The 23429-nt window shown below is 39.0% G+C and overlaps 2 protein-coding genes across 2 annotated transcripts; one reads left to right on the top strand and one right to left on the bottom strand.

Moving 5' to 3' along the window:
* Positions 1 to 12450: 12450 nt before the first annotated feature.
* On the bottom strand, positions 12451 to 18580 carry CNEP1R1 (CTD nuclear envelope phosphatase 1 regulatory subunit 1). Its single transcript, XM_075187536.1, has 6 exons — positions 18503 to 18580; positions 16648 to 16719; positions 15769 to 15842; positions 14740 to 14849; positions 13844 to 13898; positions 12451 to 12886 (listed from the first exon to the last, which is right to left on the bottom strand). Exons 1-6 carry the CDS (start codon positions 18525 to 18527, stop codon positions 12845 to 12847), a joined length of 378 nt encoding a protein of 125 aa, XP_075043637.1. The 5' UTR covers positions 18528 to 18580; the 3' UTR covers positions 12451 to 12844.
* A 170-nt stretch (positions 18581 to 18750) lies between these two features.
* Positions 18751 to 22900, top strand: TIPRL (TOR signaling pathway regulator). The gene is made up of 2 exons (XM_075188847.1): positions 18751 to 18827; positions 21440 to 22900. Exon 2 carries the CDS (start codon positions 21459 to 21461, stop codon positions 22281 to 22283), a length of 825 nt encoding a protein of 274 aa, XP_075044948.1. The 5' UTR covers positions 18751 to 18827; positions 21440 to 21458; the 3' UTR covers positions 22284 to 22900.
* Positions 22901 to 23429: the final 529 nt, after the last annotated feature.

Here is a 23429-nt window from a genome sequence, read left to right as displayed (position 1 = left end):
GATTTGCGAGTAGCAGAGCGGTCAGCGATGATAGACTTTGGTGGCTGTTATACCCCTAGTCTGACAGTGGAATCATGCAGTCACATGGCATTACTGCCAAGTCAGGAAGGTAAAAGACCGTATGTTGTCATACCAGAGAGCTATCAAAACGAAAGCATCTAGCATTCAACTATGGCAGTATTCCACATCTATCATCGGAGATTACTCAGTCCAGCTCACCCCTCACATCAACACCTATTAAGGTTACATAGACCCCCTGAGTGACGGAGCACTGTTAATTCCCGAAATGGGCGTCCGTTACGGCCCTCTGACAGATTCAATCTATAGTAGACATTTAGCTGTGTCCTAATACAAAAAAAGGGAGATGTTATAGATGTTATCCTTATGTCTGGACACACCCACTGGTGTAATGTCGTTGGTTAACATTGCCAGGCTTTACCTTTGACCTGGATGTGTTTGTGTCCTGTTCCTGTTTTTTCAAATGGATACAGTTATCTAGCAGATTGTGTGTGAGTCCTTCTTGCATGCATCAGAAACTTTATGCCCCTACCAGTATGATCATCATCCAGTGCAGGAGGCAGTGACTAGTGAGCTAGAGTCAATGACCTGTCACCACGCGTACTCTGCATCTGAAGAGTGCACCTCCTGTGACAGGTAGCAGACAGGGTGAGTGGGAGCTCACTGGTTGCAAAAAAAATATGTATTTATGTTAACATTTTCTTAATAAAAAAATAAAAATTATATTTGCCCCCACTGCTACCTACTACAATGCCCCTTTCCTTCTGTGATTTATTCAGTTATTTAAGCAAACGAGGTGATAGTGTGCAGTTGCTGTGATGAGCTAATATAATCTGAAGGTGCCTAAGGATTTGTAGGAAAATATTATGAACTGTGATATTATGCTTGCTATGAATTGGTGTGCTTGGTTTATCATGGTTTCTTGGTTTTCATTTTTAGATGTTGTTTATCAACCAGGTTTTAAGTTTAAGCAGGCTTTGTGTTTTGGCAAGAACACTTCTGCTGAAAATTGGAAATGTATTGCTGTGCATACTTACTGCTATGCTATATATGAGGGTTCGGAGTCTATAGGAAACAAACTTCAAATATTAACTTTCTAAATATATTTATTTTGTACAATTACTTAACATGCTGGATATTTGAACTTTGCTCTCGCTGTTAGGCTTCTGGCCCTAATCACCAACCCATAGAACTAGATGACGGAGGCTTCACCTTTAGCAGCCACCTTTCCTTTAGAGCTTAGGTACTCGGATGCCCCCAGGACTTGGCTCCAAGAGTAGTGTGAGTTGGTAATGCAGGACCACAGCGGCAGGCCAGGAGATTGGTAGAAGGCAGCGGGTAGTCAAAATGATAGCCAAGGTCTAGGGTCACAGGCAAGCAGGGTAATCGCTACCCTGCCTGTGACCCCGACCATTGGCGTGTTTATCGAAGTCCAAGGTACAGGCAAGAAGTGTCAGGGTCACACGCAAAACAGGCAGAGTCCAAATAATCCAAGCAGGGGTCATACACGGGAGGTCAAACAGAGTATCCACGGGACAGGGCAAGGAAGACAGGAGCAGGTCAGCAGACTAGGATAGACATGCTATAACTGGCAGGGAGGCTAAGCCCTCCCTGCCTTAAATACTTAGAACAACCAATCAGGGCTTGTCCCTGAAATATACACACAGGCAGATTAATGAACCTCATTCAGCCCACAGGCTGGAACTAATTATGTGGAATATACTGCGCGCACCCGCCCGGCTTCTTACATTGCCGGGACGCAGCACTGAAGAAGCGTCTGACCGTTGCCTTAGCAACGGTCGGGTCTTGTGCTGAAGTGACGTCCCTGTCGTCAAGGTGATGGCCGGGACGCCAGAGGACGCTAGAAGCGAGCCGTGCTCGTAACACTTGCTAGCACATTATACATGTGTAAAAGTCTATTGTGCATTATTTTTAATAATGTATAGGTAATGGACAAAAGAATAGAAAAAATATTAGGTCACCAAATGTGTTATTTTGCTACCATTGCATTGAGTCTATCAATGTCTGGAATTGTACAAGAGAAAAAAAAATCATTCAACTGATGCCTACTTGATGGTGGTGCAAAATTCCCGGAATATCCCATAAATGTTCACTTGGGTTCAGATCTCGTGACTGAGATCTTCATGACATATTCATAGCATTAATGGCATGCTAACTAAACTGTTGGGCAACTACATGGTCTGTAGATTGGGGCACAGTCATTCTGAAAGACACTGGTCTCATCAGAAAAGAAGCACTGCAACATGGGGTGAAGATGGTCACTCATCAAGAAACGATTAGCATTGAGGGCAGGAGGGTAGCTTAGTGGTTAGCACTTCTGCCTTACAGCACTGGGGTCATGAGTTCGATTCCCGACCATGACTGGGAATCGAACTCATGTTTGCTTGGCTTTCCTTATGGTGCTCCGCTTTCCTCCCACACTTCAAAACCATACTAGTAAGTTAATTGACTGCTATCAAATTGACCCTAGTCTCTCTCTGTCTGTGTGTGTGTGTGTGTATGTTAGGGAATTTAGACTGTAAGCTCCAATGGGGCAGAGACTGATGTGAGTGAGTTCTCTGTACAGCGCTGCAGAATTAGTGGTGCTATATAAATAAATGGATGATGATGACTGTGCCATCTTAGGGAATGACTGCACCCAAATAAATACATTGATACATGCCAGGCAGATGCACCCAGCAACATTACAGAACCACCAGGGGGTAAATGTATCAAACTGAGTTTTCCGGCGGGTTTGAAAAGTGGAGATGTTGCCTATAGCAACCAATCAGATTCTAGCTGTCATTTTGTAGAATGTACTAAATAAATTATAGCTAGAATCTGATTGGATTTTCAAACCCGCCGAAAAACTCTCAGCTTGATATATTTACCCCCAGATCTCTTCACTGTTGGAAACAAGCACTCAGAGTTGTAGAGTTCTTCAGGTTTGCAGCACACATGCCTTTGTCTGTTGTTTTGGGCATCAATAAGAACAATGTACAAAATAATTCCAAGGTTTGAAAACTTAATTATAATTGTATAGTATATATAGATATCTATTTCTATAATTTTTTATTTATATTTTAAAGTTCAGTGACTTTCTCTCCAGTTTCCAGGGATACCAAGTAGCCGGGCAGGTGTATGTTAGCACATCAGGTTGAAGTGTATTCAATACAGAAAACTGTAATTGTACATTTTCAATAGCCACTTTATAAAACCTGAGACATAAAGGACAGTTAGCAACAATTCCTTTTCTGAAAAGTAGTCCTATGTTTTAGTTGATGAACAGTAAGAATTTCTTAGTTAACTATGAATGTTTGTTTTTTTTGAATGTCACAAGAACCTTTGACTTGTATTCCATCTATTGTGATACTTTAAGCATATATCTTGGAAGACTGTTTTTATACATGTGAATAAGCAATGTATTAGTACATTCTCAATTTAATGAAAGAGAAAACTGTCATTAAAAAAGTACTGCATTTTATTTGATCTCAACATTCTATAGGAAATTTGATTATTTTCTAATTGGTGTTATTCATCTTTCAACTGCAAACTGCATGCAATTCCCGTGGCCCATCACTTTTGTGAATTCTTCCAGCTCCATTGGGCAATCAACCAACACCATTATCTTATCCTCCCAAGATAATTCAGGCTCCCCTGTTCGCTGACCGTGTGTTATATTGTGTGATACATGGGGCCCAGGGTTTCAGCGCAATGCGACTGAGGTGCGAACCACGAGACAGACTGGTGAATGCTTTGACAATTGAGGTGTAAGTCCCACATGCAACTGTTAGCTCCAGAGAATTGTAGCGATCAATTCTCCTGGCTCAAACAGCAAAAAAATAAATAAAAGCATAAAAAAAGGTGTGTATTCACATCTCTGATTCTGCAGTGTTGAAGAGCGCAGAATGTGAGAATACATTTGAATCTTTCTGTGTAGTATTGGTCAAGAAAAGGGGGAACATTGACTTGGGGGCAGAGAGGCAGTTTCCCACTGAAGTGCCATGATTTGACAATGTTAAATTATGAATCTTGGTTGTATATACTTATTAGTATGCGTGAGTAAAAGTGATCTAGCATCATTCCCACATTTCTATTTTAGGGACTCTTTTATTTTGTGGCTTTGATACTGTACACTGATGTGCAGTGTTTACCACCTGACATCTAGAATGGGCTCCTCATTAAATGTATAAAATGATATGATCTACTTTCAAATGCAAGATTTTTGTCACACACCGCTTTCCGGGTATCTCCACCCGAGCCTCAATACACTGACTCTCCTTTTATTCCCTTAATTGTGTAGACTGTCAGCTACAGTTTGCACCTGTGCTTACTTCACCTGTGTTTGGCCTGTGCAGCCATTGGTCAGTCCTCCTTTATAAGGCTCTTCCTTTCACCTTTTCCTTGCTGGTTCTTCACGTCATACCTGACCTGGTTCTATGCCTCCTCTGTGTTCCACATCCCTGTGTTAAGCTGTGCTTCATCGCTACTGTGTGTCTGGACTCTGCTGATCTCTGCAAACGTGTTCCGCTTACCTGTGGTAATCGCTGTGATCAACATCCACAGCCTACTCGGCCTGCACCACTGACTACTGCTGCCGTGTTCCACATCTCTGTGGTAATCCATGCTTCATCGCTGCTGTGTGTCTGGACTCTGCTGACCTCTGCGCACCTGTTCCACTACCGTGGTAATCGTTATGAACAACACCCGCTATTCATCCTGTCTGCACTGCTGACTGTTGCTGTTTCGTTCCACATCCCTGTGGAAAGCTGTGGCTCATCGTTGATGTATATATCTGGACTTTGCTAATCTCTGTGCACCAGTTCCACTACTTGTGGTAATCGCTGTGATCAACACCCGCTACCTACTCGGTCTGCACTATTGCCTACTGCTGCCTTGTTCCATATCCCTGTGGTAAGCTGTGGCCCATCGTTGCTGTATATACCTGACTCTGCTGACCTCAGTGTACCTGCCGTGGGAACAACGCTTGCTCTCCACCCTATCAACATCGTTGTCTAGTGCTGGCTCGTTTTACATCTCCGTAGTGAGCAGTGATTCATTGCTGCTGCATATCTGGATTTCTTTGATCTGTTCATCTCCAGTAACTTAATTGAACTTTGTATTATGTTCCACTCAGTGGTAGAAGTGGCGACTTTGCTTATTAGGCATTCAGTCTGTATTATTGAACTTTACTGATGGTTCCTACTCTCTGTATATTATTGTGATCATCATCTACAGTTTATTCAACATTCAGTGAACTTTGTATTATATTTTATAATAAAGTGGTAATCCTTATTGTCACCATTTGATGTCCGAATTAGATTTCTTCTGCTATTCAATCTGTTTTCCATCTGTCTTACTGGGACCTTCCCTGGAGGGCCGCGATCTACAGGGTGGAAGCCGCCGAAGCCCAAATTCCCTTGCAGGAGTCTCTGGTGAATACCTTCCACCTTGTTAGACTCCACTCCTCTAGGGAAGTCTAGCCAATACCAGTCGAGACAGCAGGATCTCACTCATCTATTCGTGGGCTAACCTGACAATTTTATTATTATTCTTATATAGTGAGTAGAATCTATCTGCCACAATATCCCTGCCCAATTAAGATTATTTCAGATTCAGATTATGTTGGGGAAACTGGGATAACAGCAACATTAGTTGGCCATAATACAGATGACACAGTGGACCAATTGTAAGATTCCTCTTGGTTCATGTGGTTCTCACCTTTTAGCCTGGGTGCATAGCTTGGGTATAAAATGCTTTAGAATTCAGTTCTCGGGCCTCCACTAAGCAACTTCTCAGCTAAGACTTTAGCGTTTAAGTAAATTCATATGAAAGGGGCCTCAAATCGTAATCCGGCCCTCAATAAACTGAATTACTCACTAATGCGTTATGCTCTAATTTTGTAATTAAAGAGGATGTATTTTAAAACAAATAGCACCAACTTATTATGCAGCACTTCTAGATGATTTTAGATAGTCTATCTCACACACGAAGGTTAATTACATCAGAAGTCTGTTAATAACCTTATCTGTGTGGAGTTTGTATGTTCTACCCGTGTTCGCGTGCGTTTCCTCCAGGTGATCCAGTTTACTCACACACTCCAAAAACATACTAGTAGGTTAATTGGCTACTATTAAATTGACCTTAGTCTCTCTCCATCTGTAGGTAAGTCATGGTCCACCATGCTGCTTGCAACAGTCCGCCTGTGTTTTCCCTGCGCCTCCCAGGCAGCCTGGACGTCGCTTCTGGGTTGTTTTCCCGATGCTCCCGCTTCACTGTCACTGCACCCAGAGAGCTGTCAAACAGCTGGGTGTGCAATTATTATTATTAGCATAGATTTGTAAGGCACCACAGTGCTCTGCAGCGCCGTACAGTAGGGAAAACAGTACATACATAAAACAGGAACATACAAGGTAGACAAAATAAATGCAGACATGAAAACAAAGGGTATGAAGGACCCTGCTCATTAGAGTGCTTACATTCTAAGGGGAAGTGGGCACAGCTGAAACAAGAGGGGTAAATGTGTTTCAGAGTGGAGATTGGGAGAGTTGTGAGGGTGCATTAGTGTGAATAGTGTTATTGAGGATAAGGTCACCTCTAAAAAAGAGATGGGTTTTCAAAGAGCATCTAAAGATTTGAAGGCTGTGGAAAAGTCTGAGTGTGGTAGGGAATTCCATAAATGGGGAGCAGCACACGAGAAATATTGTAGGCAGAAGTGAGAGGTAGTTACCAGAGATGAGACAAGGTGCAGGGCAGAGGTAGATCTAAGAGGGCAGGAGGGAGTGTTTTGTTATGAGATTAGAGATGGATGCAGGGGTGATGTTGAGGGCTTTGTAGATAAGGGTGAGTAATTTGATTCTGGAGGACACAGGGAGCCATTGTAGGGATTTGCAAAGTGGTGCAGCAGATGGGGAACAGTGAGAGAGGAAGATCTATTTTATACAGAGAGATATCTATAATTTGCGATTAATTAAGAGCCTACTGAGGGACGATTAGTGCAGGGTTTAGCCCTAATTCAGGATTGGCCAGTGGAACTATTTAAGGCAGGGAGGGCTTGGCCTCCCTGCTGGTTATAACTTATGTGTCCACAGTTGCTGACCTGCTCCAGAGGTTCCTGTTATTGCTTGCCTACATTTTGATTCCCTGTTGTGACCTGTGGCTAAGTTTTTGGACTTCGCATGTTTCCTTATTGCCTTGACATCCCTTTTTTGCTGCCAACCCTGGTCTTCAGCCTGCCTCAGACTATTCTAATTCGCTTTGGCCCCCTGACCTATTGGCCCGTTTCTGAATATTCACTTCCTGGCTGCTCCTCCTACCTCCCTGCGCTACAGTCCCTAAACATAAGCTCCTACTATTTAGAGTTTAAGACCTGGGGGCATCCAAGTATCTGCAAGCAAATCAAGCTCTACGGGATTGATGGCTGCTATAGGTGAAGAACTCTACCGCCTGATCTAGGTGTTCATGTTTGGAACACTAGCCTAACAGTGGTTGTGTATGTTAGGATTTTATACTGTAAGCTCCAATGGGGCAGGGACTGAGGTGAGCGAGTTCTCTGTAGAGTGCGCAATTAGTGGCATTAGATATAAATAGATGATGATGAACATACCAGTATATTTTTGGCATGTAAGAGGAAACCAAACTTGGGGAGAATATACAAACTCCACACAGATAATGGACAAAATAGAACGCTTGACCTCAGTGCTATGAGGCATTAATGCTAAGCAAAATGCCATCTTAAGTATTGACAAGTTTGCCAACTGTCCCAGACATCTCTTTTTATTAATTACCAAATGGCCAGTGCTATTACCCTTGTTTCAGTTGATGGATGCAGTTCTGAGCATTTTTTCTTATGCTGTATTTGAAGAATTATATTTCAATATGTAATAGAATATTATAATAGCAGTTTCTTCTGGGTAAATGACACTGCTAGTATACCCCATTACTGGTGTATCTGGGCTGGTACCCCTGACCTCTTCCTACAGATCAGGGTTACTGTGGATGGATCCCCCCTAGCCTATAACACTGGCCAGAGCTGCTGGGTAGCGGGCAGGACAGTGGTACCGAAAAGCTGGGTCCAAACCTCACAACAGCCGGAAATGGATTAGAGTTTGGTCTAATCTGTAGGTCATAGGGATAGAGAAATTTCCAAGCAGATCAGTGAAGCAAGTTATGTTTATTTTCTCATGCTGGTTGAAGGTACCAGTGAGCAAGAACAATTTTCAATACAAACAGTGCTTTTTTTCTTTTATACAATTTTGGACACCGCCTCAGAGGTTAAGCCAGCCCCCTCAGGTCGGAACTATTTTTAGTATCAGGATGCAATATGTTTATCCAAACGTGGATTTATATGCAATACAAAGCTAACAATATTTACTTTTATCTGTGATATCCTAAAACTTGATGTTATTTCCTGCATCTTGTTTTAGACACAGAGAAAATCTAACAGCATGTCTAATTAAACCTTCCTGTGCCTTCAGGTGCTGGACCCTCACACATCAAAAGGACTAATTAACATGAGATTAAACATGGGTCTTTTCTTCAGACAGTTGCAGAATATACATTTTCTCCATTTGAGAATTCCCAAGGAAAGATACAAAACCCCAAACAAGTAATTTACCTACCACACAAGACTTCCTAAACAAATGCTTATTGCATCAGCTATATACCTCAAAAATAATACATTTCCTCTAGCAAAGTTGAATTTCCTCCCTTGGTCTCCGAACTAAAGATATGTCCTTTACCAACATACACACAATATAAAAAATAAGTAGATTTGCAATTATATAAATAAGCACCCTGCGCTATTTCCTTTCAATAAATTTATATCATAAGTTACTTATAAGTGATCCAGGCAATCTTCTTTACACATCCTTAGAAATAATAATTCAGTATGTCATTGTGGTCAGAAGCTGTATAGAAAGTACTTCTGTATACTACATAAAATACACACAAAAACATTAACAACCCTCAATATTAATAAAGCTTGCCAATTTCAGATCAAGTTTCTTTTTATTACAAAACAAAATATGTACCGATACATCCGTGTTCTTCTCAATAGGCACATGAAAATAAATAAAAGTGGCAGCGGGGTGAAGTTTTATTCATACATGACATGAACATTTGGTTTTATGCAAAACTGATACATTGCAGCCACCCCTCCCACTGTGGCTGTTGTCATTTGCCCATTACAAGCAGCTGTGGTGGAACTAAAGCTCCATAATGCCCTGCCTGCTTTTGGCCACATATATGCTACCTCTGGTAAATGCTTTACTTAGTGAGAATGGAAGGATAGTATGGAAGCTAATCAAAGACCAGTGAATTAAAGCAGTCAAACTCAACTCTATAGCATTTGTGTACACTTAGTCTAGGACAAATGAAGCAGTGGGTCACAATAATATTTATCCGATTACTTAACTAACAAGATTCAAAAAACAAGTTACTGTGATCCCACTGAATGCTACTTTTTATTTATTGAGTATTAATTTCGAATAGGATACATTTTTTATTCAGAATCATTAACGACCTGTCCTGTGTTGTATTAAATGTTTCAAGAATGTCAGTGTTAAGGAGCATCCAGGCTCCATAAGTTCCATCTGCGTATAGGTGTAAAAATGCTAAAGACAGGGCCTTATCTGTTTAATATAGTTAAAAAAGGTGCAGGTTAAAAATCTACACCTTGATTTTCAAAATCCAGTGCATTGTTTTTATAGAGGCAGTTAATCACCCACACCAACAAACATCTGCAGATAGTTCCTCAGATAAAAGCACTATCCCAACAATCACTTATTTGGTAACAAACAGCTAGAAAGATCATAGAAAATGTAAGTTTAGTAGCTTCAGGCAGTTTGGAAGAGAAGTGGACTGTTGTAAAAGAAAAAATAATTTTACTCTACCGCAAGTCATCATTGGGACCCATGGTTCTATTTTGAAATAATAACATGTGCTATTAATAACTTGCTACTGGCTTCAAGTTAAATATGATTTTTTTTTAAATTAAAATATGACTTACATTTTCATTGATGATACTATTTTATGTACTTTAAAAAAAATGTATATATAATTATTTAATAATTGCCAATACACAAACAAACACTTTGCAACAGCATTTCCTAAACCCACCATACAAAGGAAGGGCACAGTTGAGTCCTAAACCACAGGTTAAGCATTCATGGTCTCAGGTGATAAACACATTTCTAATGAAAAGACTTATAAAAATGGGCACTGGATAGAAATTGTGGCAGTTTTTGCTAATCAAACATTTGAAATGAGTAACATGAATATTTGGAGAAATGGAATACTACACATAACTCGACAGATTCTATGAGAAAAATATTTTCTAGACATTCATCTAAACCATACCGGTCATATTTAGCTTAGGTACAAAGTAACACAGATAAAAGCAGAAATAACCTTAGAAATGAAAAGGAATGAAACAAAGGGACTCTGTGGCCATAATAGACATCAGAGGCAGCCTTTTGTGGGCTGAACCAGAGAATGTAGCACATCTGTTCACTAGGAACAATATTTGTGCTTAACTAATAATACTGGTAGTAGTTAGTTGATGGGCTGAATTCTTAAATATTTGTTCAACCCAGAAAATAGACTTTTACTGACTGAGGTGACATTCACATAAATAGTGAAGTACAGAGAGGCCTTAGTGCTTTTATAGCCTGCAATGTTTTACTTTTACGCAGGTATCTTCTTTAAAAGACGCACTAAACCTAAAAAGCTGGATGTATGGACTTTGTTCACATGCAGCGAAGATCAAAGATGGAAAAAGAGAAACGTTTTAATCACTGATCAGAAATTATATATTAGATCAACTTGAAGTTTAGGACTAGTGGTCAGCACAGTGGCCTAGTGGTTAGCACTTCTGCCTCACAGCACTAGGGTCATGAGTTCGATTCCCAACCATGGCCTTATCTGTGTGGAGTTTGTATGTTCTCCCTGTGTTTGCGTGGGTTTCCTCCGGGTGCTCTGGTTTCCTCCCACACTCCAAAAACATACTGGTAGGTTAATTGGCTGCTATCAAAAATTTGACCCTAGTCTCTGTCTGTCTCTGCCTGTCTGTGTGTGAGTGTGTGTCTATATTAGGGCATTAGACTGTAAGCTCCAGTGGGGCAGGGACTGATGTGAATGAGTTCTCTGTACAGCGCTGCGGAATTAGTGGCGCTATATAAATTGATGATGATGATAGTGGTCCTTTAAAACATTTCTAAGGGTAAATGTATGAAGCTGCGATTTCTGCAAGTCGCTGGAAATCGGCGACTTTGCAGGGGAAATTTAAAACGGCAATGGCTGCAAAGTCGCCGATTTACAGCGACTTGCAGAAATCGGAGCTTCATACATTTATCCCCCGATGTCTTTGAGAAATATATAATTTTAAGTCGTTCAACTAAACTTCTCTTTCAGAAAGTAGCCCAATAGACGCTCTCTTGTGGGTGTTGAATAGACTAGAGTGCTCAACCTGCAGGTCAGGACCCCAAGAGGAATCCCAAAATGTGGTTTTGGGATCCCCCAATTGTAAATTAATTATATTAAGAATAAATTTCTCTTGGGTACCTAGAACAATGGTACATTGACACTGGGGGATAAATGTATCAAGCTGAGAGTTTGCCTGCGGGTTTGAAAAGTAGAGATGTTGCCTATAGCAACCAATCAGATTCCAGCTATCATTTTGTAGAATGTACTAAATAAATGATAGCTAGAATCGGATTGGTTTTTCAAACCCGCCAGAAAACTCTCAGCTTGATACATTTACCCCTTAGGATCCCAACTAGAGAAAACAAAGTAGAAGAGGTCCACTGGAATAGATCATTCAGCCACCACAATAATGTAGTCCTGATACCCATTCAGTGTCTAATAAACCTGTGAAATATGTGAAGACATCAAATGCAGCATAAGCAAATGTACAAGCAATGCTAAAAACACTGGATGCAGAAAATTACTGAAAGAGTTCTATTAAAATATATTCTTAAGTAACTAGAAAATTATCAAACACAACTAGAGCTATAGTTAAAAAAAAACCAAAAACCTACATTTTGCACTGCTGAGCACATTATTTGATGCAGGCCCTGCTGCACAGGAACAGGGATGTGAAAATAATGGATTTCATTGAAACAGAAACATAGCAGTAGGAACATGGATCCTAGATGAAAAACTACAAACTAACAGTGAACCTTGAATTATTGTTTTTCAGTCAGAATCCATGTACAGCTAGTTACACAATTAACTCTTGGGAACAGATATCATATTGTGTTAACATGAATGAAAGAATTGGGATTCGTATACAAAAATAAAAACAAACAAAAAAACAAAAACAGAATTTTCATGCGATTACAAAGGAAAAATCCATGTTGTACTATTATTGACATCTGAACCCCCCCCCCCTCCCCTCAAGAAACACAAAGCAAACCCCCCCCCCCTCCCCAAAATACAGCCCACTCAAATGGTACAAAGTGTTTATGGAGCTGCAACCTGCAATACTTCTTACATGTCTCTCATGGTACATCATGGCCAATACCTCTTGCCCCACACATATCACAGAACCGTGGGAAGGAGGTTGGCGCATGTGCCATTGAGGTAGGCAGTAGATTCTTTCACCAGTCTGTTATTGCAGTCTTAAAGCACTTAAAATCATTTTAACTCCTCTGGCAAAATATTTCACAGCTGAAATAAAGGGTCTCAGTTTACTTCTACGGAAGAATATTCGAGCGTTTCATCTGTTTCCTTAGAAAAGACATCTTCAAAGGAAATCTTTAAATACTGTTCAAGAGGACTTTAAAAAGAAACCATATTGACATAAGTGATGGCAGGGATGAAAAGATCATTGCACATACGGTCTTGGCTTCAGGATTAATTTGCCCGTCTGGAAAATTATAAAAATAAAAATCAGTTTTACATTGTACAAAATAAATAACATATACAACATGGCAACAGTAATAGATCTCCATACACCGGGGTCAATTTAGAGCAGTATGTAAGTTTTCCATCTTGCCACAGTGTATATATGCATGGGAACAATATAAATACATCTGCCCGTACTTAGAGTTGCATTACATGTAGGAGTGTGTTTGCAACAAGAAATTGCACACCCATTGTCATGGCATGACATCAGTGTGAACGTGATTATAAAAGGGGAACTGCTGGGGTTATACCAATCTGGAGTGCGCAGGGGAGAAACCTGGAAGTGGGGGAGTGATGTCTCAGGGAAGGGATGTTAACCATTAGCCACAGTCATCACTCGCCTCTTTTTAAATCTCTGCCGTGGATAGAAAAGTACTAAAGCCTTTAACTCCAGTTGACCAGTTCCGCTTTAAAACAGGAACTCCTTTTGTTATGAAGATTATTTTCAATGTTTAATTTAGATTTAATGCTTTATATCAGGGCCTGGAAGTTTTTATTTGATGTGTTTTGCCAAGTCATCAACCACCTTATGTGTGTGCCCAATACAACGGTCACTTGTGTATACTCAAGAATCAGGCCCCAAACATTTGTGTCACAGCACTCACTCTGATAAGTGTCACTTGAAGCAAAACACTCCTATAGAAACAGGATAAATCCACCTTTCACCTAACCTCATCATTCATATTGTGTGAGGGCAAGTGAATAACTCAGTAGTATGGGGCTCAGGAATTCAGGAGATTATTCCCCCCACAATCAAAGGGAAGACATTTCGATCCCTGGAGCTGGTACAACTACCAAAGGAAGGCAATGGGTTATATTGACACAGACTAAGTAATATGCTAATAAGGAGGAGTTGATCTTTAAGATCACCTCAAAACACTTTATTTTAAGTAAAATGCCCATAGAGAATAATACGTACGTCGTCACATGACATGTTGTATTCTGCCAGTACTGTTCGACATCGTGCTGCTATTCTGAACACTTTGGTCAAAGAGAATAATAACTTGTAAATGAAATATTCCAGCCTGCCATAGAATCAAAACACAAAACTATATACAACTAACACAATTAAACTACTAGCACAAATCTATTCACATATTACCGTTAATGTGTCTATTCTATGTAAAATTATAGTACAGAAAATAATCTTACAACCTTGGTCACTTTGCCACTTACACCTGAATATATGGAACATACCTTAACATTGCCTGTACTGTGCTCAGGACTATGTTACATACTAAAGAACTGAACACCTAAATGAGAATAAGCATGCAATGCAGTAATGTGCACAGAAAGATATTAACAACAAGACTGAGAGCCTGATAGGACTCACGTACACGTTTACATGAAGACACACCCTTCAGTAACTGACTCAGGATGGGCTAATAAAGGTTTTAAAATATTTTTTTTTGCTCTTATTGCTGCAGGACATACTGCTGATCATTTTCTAAAATTGCTTTTAGGTGTGAAATTTGCACCAATCAGCCACATAAATGCAGTGGGAGTAAATTTCTCCAGGGACTTGCTGAAAATTTCTGTAGAGTATCTTATACTTTGAAATGACAAAACTGGATTCTTCTCACTTGGTGAATAACCTCTGTCATTACTTGCTTTGCAGAAGCTAAAAAAGTAATCAGTGTAAAGTTAACAAAAAGATATCATTCCTGTAGCACAGAGTGAATGATTACTGTCTCTTCACAATTTTGTTGAAAAAATAAATGGAGTTTAATATAGTAGTTCTGTCCTTCTGATACTTGTTATGTGCACAATCAGCTACAGCAAATGAAAATTAGGAGTACTTTAGCAAAAGGATACATTGAAGGTGCCACCACTCTTTTGTGTATACCAGCAAAAAACAGGCCTATTAGAGTTATGCAGCTAATTGTAAAGAATGGATGATTCCATAACGATGTGAAGAATGATACCTGCAAAATAAGAATGTGACAAATGTAATATACCACCATCACTATTAGCCATGCCTTGGATGATAACTGCAAGAAACAGACCAGAGGTGGCTGTAACAGTTACACTGCAGACACAGGAATATGCAAAATGTTACAGAGGTACTCTAGGTTGCAAAAAAAATAAAAATAATAAAACAGTGTTCCTAGTATAGCACAAAAACGTTTAAACATGATATATGCTATTGCTGAATTGTGATGAATTTTCCCCAATGTACAAAATATTTTTATATCAGAATTATGTGTATAATTGGAGTTCTTGAAAAGGAAAAAACAGATCACATGATGTTTGCAGCACAGAAGGAGAATCGTACCAAATCACCCAAGTCATATGCTTTCTAAGATCTATAGGTCAGACAGACAAAGAACATTGCGAGATCTCGACTGACCCTCAATGAGCGAGCATGCAGCCACAGGAAAGGGATGTTCAGAATTCAATTATATACAAAAATAAAAGCAAATATTCCAAGACGTTACTCTATCCCAAATTGTATAAAAAGAGGCAATTGATGTTCAGCTGCCTGTTTTGACAATGCCACTCAACAGGTAAAATACATCTATAACTGCGAATTCAGAATCCACTGCAGATATTGGCGTTTTTATCAGGAGGATGACACGTGGACTTCGATTATCTGTTCAGCTGCATATCTCCATGAGTCTTGTAAGTAGCCACCTTTTCAAATATTGGACATCATCCACTAGTTTTACAGTTGTTTGGTATACAGTTGTGTCTTTCCTTTTATTAGTAATGACAACTTAACCCAAAAATGTATAAACGACTCAAATGCATGTTTAAAGCTACAATTATAAAAACATGACAATGGGAATAAAGAATGCATTACCCCCCCCCCCCCAAAAAAAAAGGATATATATTTATATATACCTTCTGTGTGTCTGGGTCTATTAGCCAGTTCCATGCACCAGTTGTGGTACAAACAGATACTACAATGAGAATCACTAGTAAAAGAGAAAAGGAGATCAGTAACAAAACGCCAAAATTGCGTATGAATACTTAGCTCAAATATATTTAATTTAGATTTTATAATCTTTGCATACATATGTGTGACCTGTAATTTAAAACCGCACATTTCACTTACACACAGAGCCAGTAGCGGTTTGTGGACTTGGCCAATTTTCATACAAAATTCAGCCTATTATTTTACCAGTACTAGTCACATCCGATGAGAAAGTTTTTCCCTAATAATGTCACAGCTTCCCAGTGACCCAAAAAATGACTGCACCCATTGTGTATAGATGACAGGTCCTCTTTAAATATGCACCCATGGTCCACACATAGTAAAGGCAGTCATTTTGTAGGCAGAACCAGAATAGAGCCTATAAATTTAAAAGGAACTAGTACCCCATGAAGATTAATCATGAAGTGCATCAGTGCTTCCTAGTAAAATTATGAGCTGTATTTTTATGAGTACTAGCTTGGCACACAGCCTGACAAACAAACTTTAAGAATTCAGAGAGTCCAATGGCGAGAGTTTTAAAGGCCACTGGCATAATGTATAAAAGATTGTATTTTAGGCTTAGTGAAAAGTGAAACTGACAAACTTGCAGACCATAGCTTTTAAAAGAACATGTATTTTATGTAACATTTAATGTGTATGGATATAGAGGGAACATGTATTAAGAAAGCACTTTTATGCAGCTATTTTATTACACCAATAACCTGTTAATGGAAATCGGCTGCTTGATAAATAAGTAAAATATACAATATAATCTGTTACATATAAACAATATGGAGGTCACTTACTTCTCCAGCGTCCAGTAGCTGGCTGTAAACATGAAACATATTCAGTAAGTCTTCTCTCGAAAGCTTTCAGATCTAGAGAAAAAGATGCATTAAAAACAAAAACAACAAAAAAAAGTTGTAAACAAACATCAAATTCTAATCCCTTTCATTTTCCATACTGCCACTTCTAAATTTCCACGTATAAAAAAAGTTCTAGAATTTTCCACTGCAACCTATAATTTCTTTATTAAATATCTTATAAAAATTATAAGAAAACAGAACTTGTGTGAGTGTTTTATATAGTATATAAGATAGATTAGTGGGATTTCCTTATTTTGAAACATTATACAGTATTTTAAAAACATATATTCCACATTGTTCCACCATGCAAAGGATATTTTATTTTAGCAAGTGAGAATATGTATTAATAATTCTGCACAATCTGTTCAAAAAAGACCATACATTAAATACCCTTGTAAAATTCATAAGGCATTATGGGTTTGTTTACATACATTATACTTTTTGTTTTTCTTTTTTTAAATAACTATTGTCCATAAGTGGTACCTGAAAACATAGTATTAGAGGTATGTTTTATAAGAAGACTTATTTTCTTGCCTTTGCTCACACAATGTATTTAAAGCAGCATAATGAGTTGGAACTCATAATATTGTTTACAATGTGTTGGTTGGGCAAACAGTACAATCTTCTACAACAGTGCTACCTACTGATATTAAAAGGAAACATCATTCCACGTTGTATTCACCAACCAGCGCATTTTAATTTTACTTACATTATTTATTTTTATAGCTAAAATTGGGGTACCACCATTTGAAACAGCATTGGTTCCACACCACCTCTCTCATTGCACTCCTTGTTGTCTGCTGAAATTAAGCCAGTTAAACAGAAGTTCAACCTATTGAATGCTATATTGTTTAAAGTGGAGCACAATTTCTACACGCATTGTGTATTACAAATTAATACACTTAATTTGTAAGCAATAATGTGTAGAAACACATTGCAATGACATCAAGGTTTTCAATGTAGATCTAAAAGCAATGCAGGTGTCTCTTATGAGAGTGTTATCCAAATGCACTGTGAGCCATAAAAGTAATTGTTGTAGGCAGGGGCTAGGGGTTCTTAAGAAGATGGATGAGGCAAGAAGCAGCTCATTGGTCAAGGATATGGACTGTAAGTCAATAACATTGATGAAGTACTTCATAAGAGATAGGTTTAAATCCCAGTATCAGTTTCTAGTGACAAGTTGCCATTTGTCTCAGGCATCTATTATAAACACAGATTGTAAGCATCAGTGGGCAAGTAAAGTGTACAATGTTGTGTAACACTTGGACACACTATATACAAAACCATAAACACTACAAACCATGTGAGTTAGGAAAATAATCTGATAAACAAATAGAACTGAAGTTTTTCCATTCACCCTCGGGACTATAGCTCATACTTTGTAACTGGGCTGCAGTAATGTATGAAGAACAGTATCTTGTACTAAGCTAGATAACAAGAACACAAAACTGTTTACAATATTTTAAATTAACTATAGGCAAAGTACAAACACCACATTTGATAGTGTTACAAGATGTCTTTTCACATCAGATCAGTTTTGCGGTGTTCCTCTGCCTGCTCTACCTAAATGTAAAATCATCTGGCTCCTCAGATAGAAGTTTAATGACACATGTTACATACAAACTGCACAAAGAACATAGTCTAACAATAAGGAGTAAGAGAAAGGGCCATGTGACAGACTGGACCTTTTGTATCACATACTCGTATAACTAGAAGGTCCCATGACAGACTACACTGTCCACCGGCATTAATACCCCCTACTTATCCCCAGTCACTGATCCCAGCCATGTCACACCTTCTGCCTGCTCCAAGGAATTCATCTTTGGCTCCTGCACTTAGTTCCCGTTTCCACAGACACCCGCCTCAAACCCCTTATGTAACGCTATTTCTGATTGGCTGACAGTCACCAGCCCACTCTCCTGATTCGTTGCCAATACCCAGCCCTGATGGCACCTCTCGCAGTTATTCTTTGGATGATTCTCGAATTACGTCACGCGTTGGGCTCTAGTAAGTCTACGATTGGAGAGCGCAGCAGCCAGTCTGCAGGAGGAGCACGGTGATTGGTTGGAATGCGGCTGAGCTGGGTTATGTGCTGGGAAAGGAGGACGGCGTTGTTGATGGTCAGTATGGTGGTGGTCATGTGTAGGCCACGTTATGGCAGAATTATAAGGTTTTCTTACATGGCGGTGTTCATTGGTACAATGTGTACGGCTTATCTAACTGATATCCAGGCGCTTTCTGTTTAGAGCAGGCCTGTCCAACCTGCGGCCCTCAAGATGTTGTGAAACTACAAGTCCCAGCATGCCCTTCCAGCTATCAACAGGTTGTCTACTGGCAAAACATGCTGGGACTTGTAGTTTCACAACACCTGGAGGGCCACAGGTTGGACAGGCCTGGTTTAGAGCATTGTACAGTGCATGATATTTAACTGTATGGGGCTACTCTCATTGCAGCATTGATCTGTGCAGCGTTCTGCTTCATCTCAAGTCTGTAACTCATGCTTATCTGTAGCTCCCATCTTCCCTCTATTCGTGCTCCAAATATTACACAAATGTTTCTTTTGGGGGGTCTATTATTCAGGTCTATCTTTATGCATACACCCCCCTCCCCCCCTGAACCTGTACCCTAAATTGTCTCCTTTCCTCCACAGCCAGCATAACCATATTACTGTGCTTTATAGTGTATAAGCCACATGGCACAGATATGAAATACTCTTATAGATGCACTATGTATCATACACGTGAGCTACCCTCAAATCTCATGTTACATATACAGTGTTTTGTACTGTCTCATAACTACATTCTTTTTTGTGAGCATTTACCGTAGTACAATAACTTATGTATTGGTAAGGAAATCCTTACAAAATCCTTACAGTATACATTAGTGTGTGCTTGTTCAAATAATTATATACTTTTATATACAAATAATTCTTTTTTTTAAGATTAAGTTAACATTTTATTGTCCAGATGTATTTTTATGTGAAGTCCACCACATATTGATACTTCAAATGCAGGAACAAAGTGTTTAATAATATAATCCAATGTGGTCCATTTCAAATTACTTCGTAATTGGGCTATTTTTAAACTTTATTAAGCACTTTCTTGGCTTATGTATCAATTATTGCATGTCCTATTGAAAAATGTAAAATGTATGTTAATTGTATTTGCAGTAAACCTGCATTTTACTATGCAGACATGCAGCGTGTTTGTGAGCCAATATCTGAAATGCGACGTGTGCAAGAATAATCTTGCACACGTTCACCTGTTGCCTATTAAGTGGAGGCAGCATTTACATGACTATATGTTTATTGAGAAACAGTTCCTGTTGAACAGATAGGCTGAATTCTCAGGACTGAGTTTTTGATTCATCTAACAATGCAATGTGTGAATCTAGAGTTTTAGGAACATTATCTTTTATCCTTTAGCTGATAAGGTTAAGTGGTAGTGTTAAGCTGGGTACACACTACAGAAATTTCGACCAACTTTTTATGCCAAGCGATTTTACATGCGATCGATGGTCCGATCGCTCGGTCCATGGACTGCATACACACTAGCCTTGTTTAGGACGATAAAGGGAAGAGCGGACGTCCCTTTAGCGACTTTTTACAGCCATGTTGTCGTGGCAATGACTGTAATGAGGCGATAATCGTCCATTCGGGCAGACTTTCGACCATCGTGTCACTGCACACACTGACCCGACTTTTGAACGAGTGGTCGTATGTCGGCTGTTTGAGCCGATTATTGGACGAAAACAGTGTAGTGTGTACCTAGCTTTACATGACACTGGAAACTCTGCAGAATTATAAATCATTAGTAGCAACCCAGAGAAGCAAACCAAGAAAGATTGATAATTACAAAGATTTTTATAGCCTTCCATAGATATTTATGTTAAAAAAAAAAAACACCACCTAATTGATTGCTGCTTAAAACACTACTTATTGCTGATAAACAGCTATTTTTATTAGTGAAATAAAAACAAGTTTTAGTACATTTTGTTGTGAATACACAAACTTTTATTACATTTTACCATAGGCTAAATGTGGAGTCCTTTGTACACACATTTAATACCACCTCATGTACACTTTGAAGTTACTTTAAGGGGCATATTAAATTGTTGGCGTTACTGCCTAAAGTAACGCGTCATTACGGTAATAGTGCGCGTAAATACCGTTATTACGGTACCTTTCACGCTGGATTTCAGCTTGCGGCTCCGGGAGCTGCGAGCTGAAATCCGGCTTAGTTACGGTAATACTTTTTCCACGGCGGAAAACGGGAACAATTTAATATGCCCCATAAGGGTTAAGGTTAGTAGTTTAGTGATGAGGTTAATGTGTATTTTCTTTATCTCTATGGAAGAGGATTACCACTTTGAAACAAGGGTCTCTTTTTTTTTTTTTTTTTTTTGTCAGAAATTAGGGTGCTGTGATAGAAGCAATTTTCTCTTGTCTAATTTAGACTCTGTTCCTAAGAGCTCAGTGGTGAGCCTCCTATTCTGATCTGCTCCCTAATCAGCCTGCCCTTTTTGCCCCTTTATTAAAAGAACTGTTTGGGTATTTAGTGTGCATCACTCTTTAATATAAACACACAGGGCCTGAGTCATTAAAGAAAGTAAAGCAAAAAAAGTCATGTTCTACAGGTGGTGCAGCTCCCCATGCAAGTAGGTTTATGAAAATACTAATGGATTTGAGACACTGGTAATTTAAACAACATTTAACAAGTGTTTCCATTTTCAGATCTTAATAGACTCCAGCTATGATGATTCACGGCTTTAAAAGTAGTAATCAAGACTTCAACTTTGGACCATGGAAGGTCACAGCCACCAAGACGCACATTATGAAGTCGGCTGACGTTGAGAAATTGGCAGAAGAAATGCACATGCCCTGTCTCCCAGAGATGATGTTCGGGGACAATGTCTTGAGAATTCAACACTCCTCTGGTTTTGGTATTGAGTTTAATGCTAAGGATGCACTTAAAAGTGTAAATAAGAACAAGGGGGCTCTCAAAGTAGCCTGTGCTGAAGAGTGGCAAGAGAGCAGGTCAGACAGTGAGCACAGCAAAGAAATTGTGAAGCCCTATGACTGGACGTACACAACTGATTACAAGGGAACCATTCTGGGTAGCAACCTGACCTTTAATGTTGTCCCAACAGCTGAACGCATTAACACTGAAAAGCTGAAGACCAGAGAGCAGATCATGTTTTTTGAGGAAGTTCTGCTATTTGAAGATGAGTTACATGACCATGGAGTGTCTAGCCTGAGTGTTAAAATCAGAGTCATGCCATCCAGTTTTTTCCTTCTCCTCAGATTCTTCCTCAGAGTGGACGGTGTTCTCATCCGAATGAACGACACTCGACTTTACCATGAATCTGACAAGATGTTCATGTTGCGAGAATACACATCCAGAGAGAGCAAAATCAGCAACCTGAGTCATGTCCCCCCTCCTCTCTACACGGAGCCTAATGAGATCTCTCAATACTTGCCCGTTACGGAAACCATTTATGAAAAGTTGGAATTTCCAACATTACCACAGACAGAAAAAGGTGACTCTCTAAGTCCTGTAAGCATACCAGCACCATAAGTTTTAAACTTCAGTGAGTGTTTTCGAGAGTAGAGATGAACTCGCAGTCACACCACAAAACTCCACTGTGAATAGAGAGAAAAATCTTTTTCATAACTATCGAAGCACAAACTAATTCTATGTTCCACAAAGATCCCAGTTCTGGTTATATGTGTTTCTCCAATACAAAATGCCTTAGGTCTCTATATATATTTCATAAGGCACCAGCAGAGGTTTACCACACTGGCAATGTGCTCCAATGTTCACAAGTGCTATGCTAGGTGTTCTGAGTGGTTGAAAGGTGGAAGTAGACATGTAAGAAGATGCTTGCTGATCCATACATTGTATTAAGTGACTTTTCAAGAATAAGTCTTTTTCAGATTCTACTTTGTAGCACGGCAAAGTAGAATTTCAAATTGTCCTTAAATCTAATAGGACACTGCTAACTGAATTCAGAATTTAGTTCCCTCTGTAAATGTAACCGTTTCATAGAAATGGATCACTAAAACACACTGAAAAGCAGCATCAAAATCACACTTGTCTCATTTGCTTAGTTAAGACCTTCTGTGCCATGAAAATGTAGGATCTAGTGATAAATATGGAAACAATACTTTATTAATAAAAAGATTTAAACAATACGATATTGTGTTTTAGTTGTCTGATTATTCACCATAGATCTCTGGCTAATTAAAGTCACGTTTTCATTTTTCACAGGAATCGTCAAAATTGTCTTGTCATTTTTGAATTGTTAAAAAAATAAATCAATGAAAAAGAAAAAATAACCTTTCACTAAAGATCACCATAAGCACGGTTGTGGTTAACATATATTTTTGGGGAATAAATTGTGATGGATAGATGTTTTGGATGTCCACAATCATAAATTGCATGTTAAAATTAAACACAAATGGTTCTATTTGTTAAAATTTTGTCTTGAATCTTAGCTCATTGAATCGATAACTTTGTGCCCATGCAGTAAAAAATTCCAGAGAAATGAAGATTTGGCTGCACCAAAATCTTGCTAAAAGAATTTGGGTGAATCCCAAATATAATGGTGCATTCCTGCTAGATATCCTATGGTGCACATATATTACTGTATATACAGTGAGCTGATGAGCCATGTCAATGATCACATTGGCTTACTCTAATGCACAATGTGTAAGTACCTTT

This window comes from Mixophyes fleayi, chromosome 10, assembly GCF_038048845.1.
Source record: "Mixophyes fleayi isolate aMixFle1 chromosome 10, aMixFle1.hap1, whole genome shotgun sequence".
Taxonomy (NCBI): Eukaryota; Metazoa; Chordata; class Amphibia; order Anura; family Limnodynastidae; genus Mixophyes; species Mixophyes fleayi.
Note: the sequence above shows the minus strand (reverse complement) of the source record. Positions and strands in the feature narration are given on the sequence as shown.

Coding starts and splice junctions, on each gene's coding strand:
- CNEP1R1 (XM_075187536.1), bottom strand. CDS start 18,527: ATGAATTCCTTGGAGCAGGCAGAAG. Junction 16,720..18,502: donor TTCCTTGGAGCAGGCAGAAG/GTGTGACATGGC, acceptor CTTTTTCTCTAG/ATCTGAAAGCTTTCGAGAGA. Junction 13,899..14,739: donor AGAGTGGTGGCACCTTCAAT/GTATCCTTTTGC, acceptor CAAAGTGTTCAG/AATAGCAGCACGATGTCGAA.
- TIPRL (XM_075188847.1), top strand. CDS start 21,459: ATGATGATTCACGGCTTTAAAAGTAGTAATCAAGACTTCAACTTTGGA.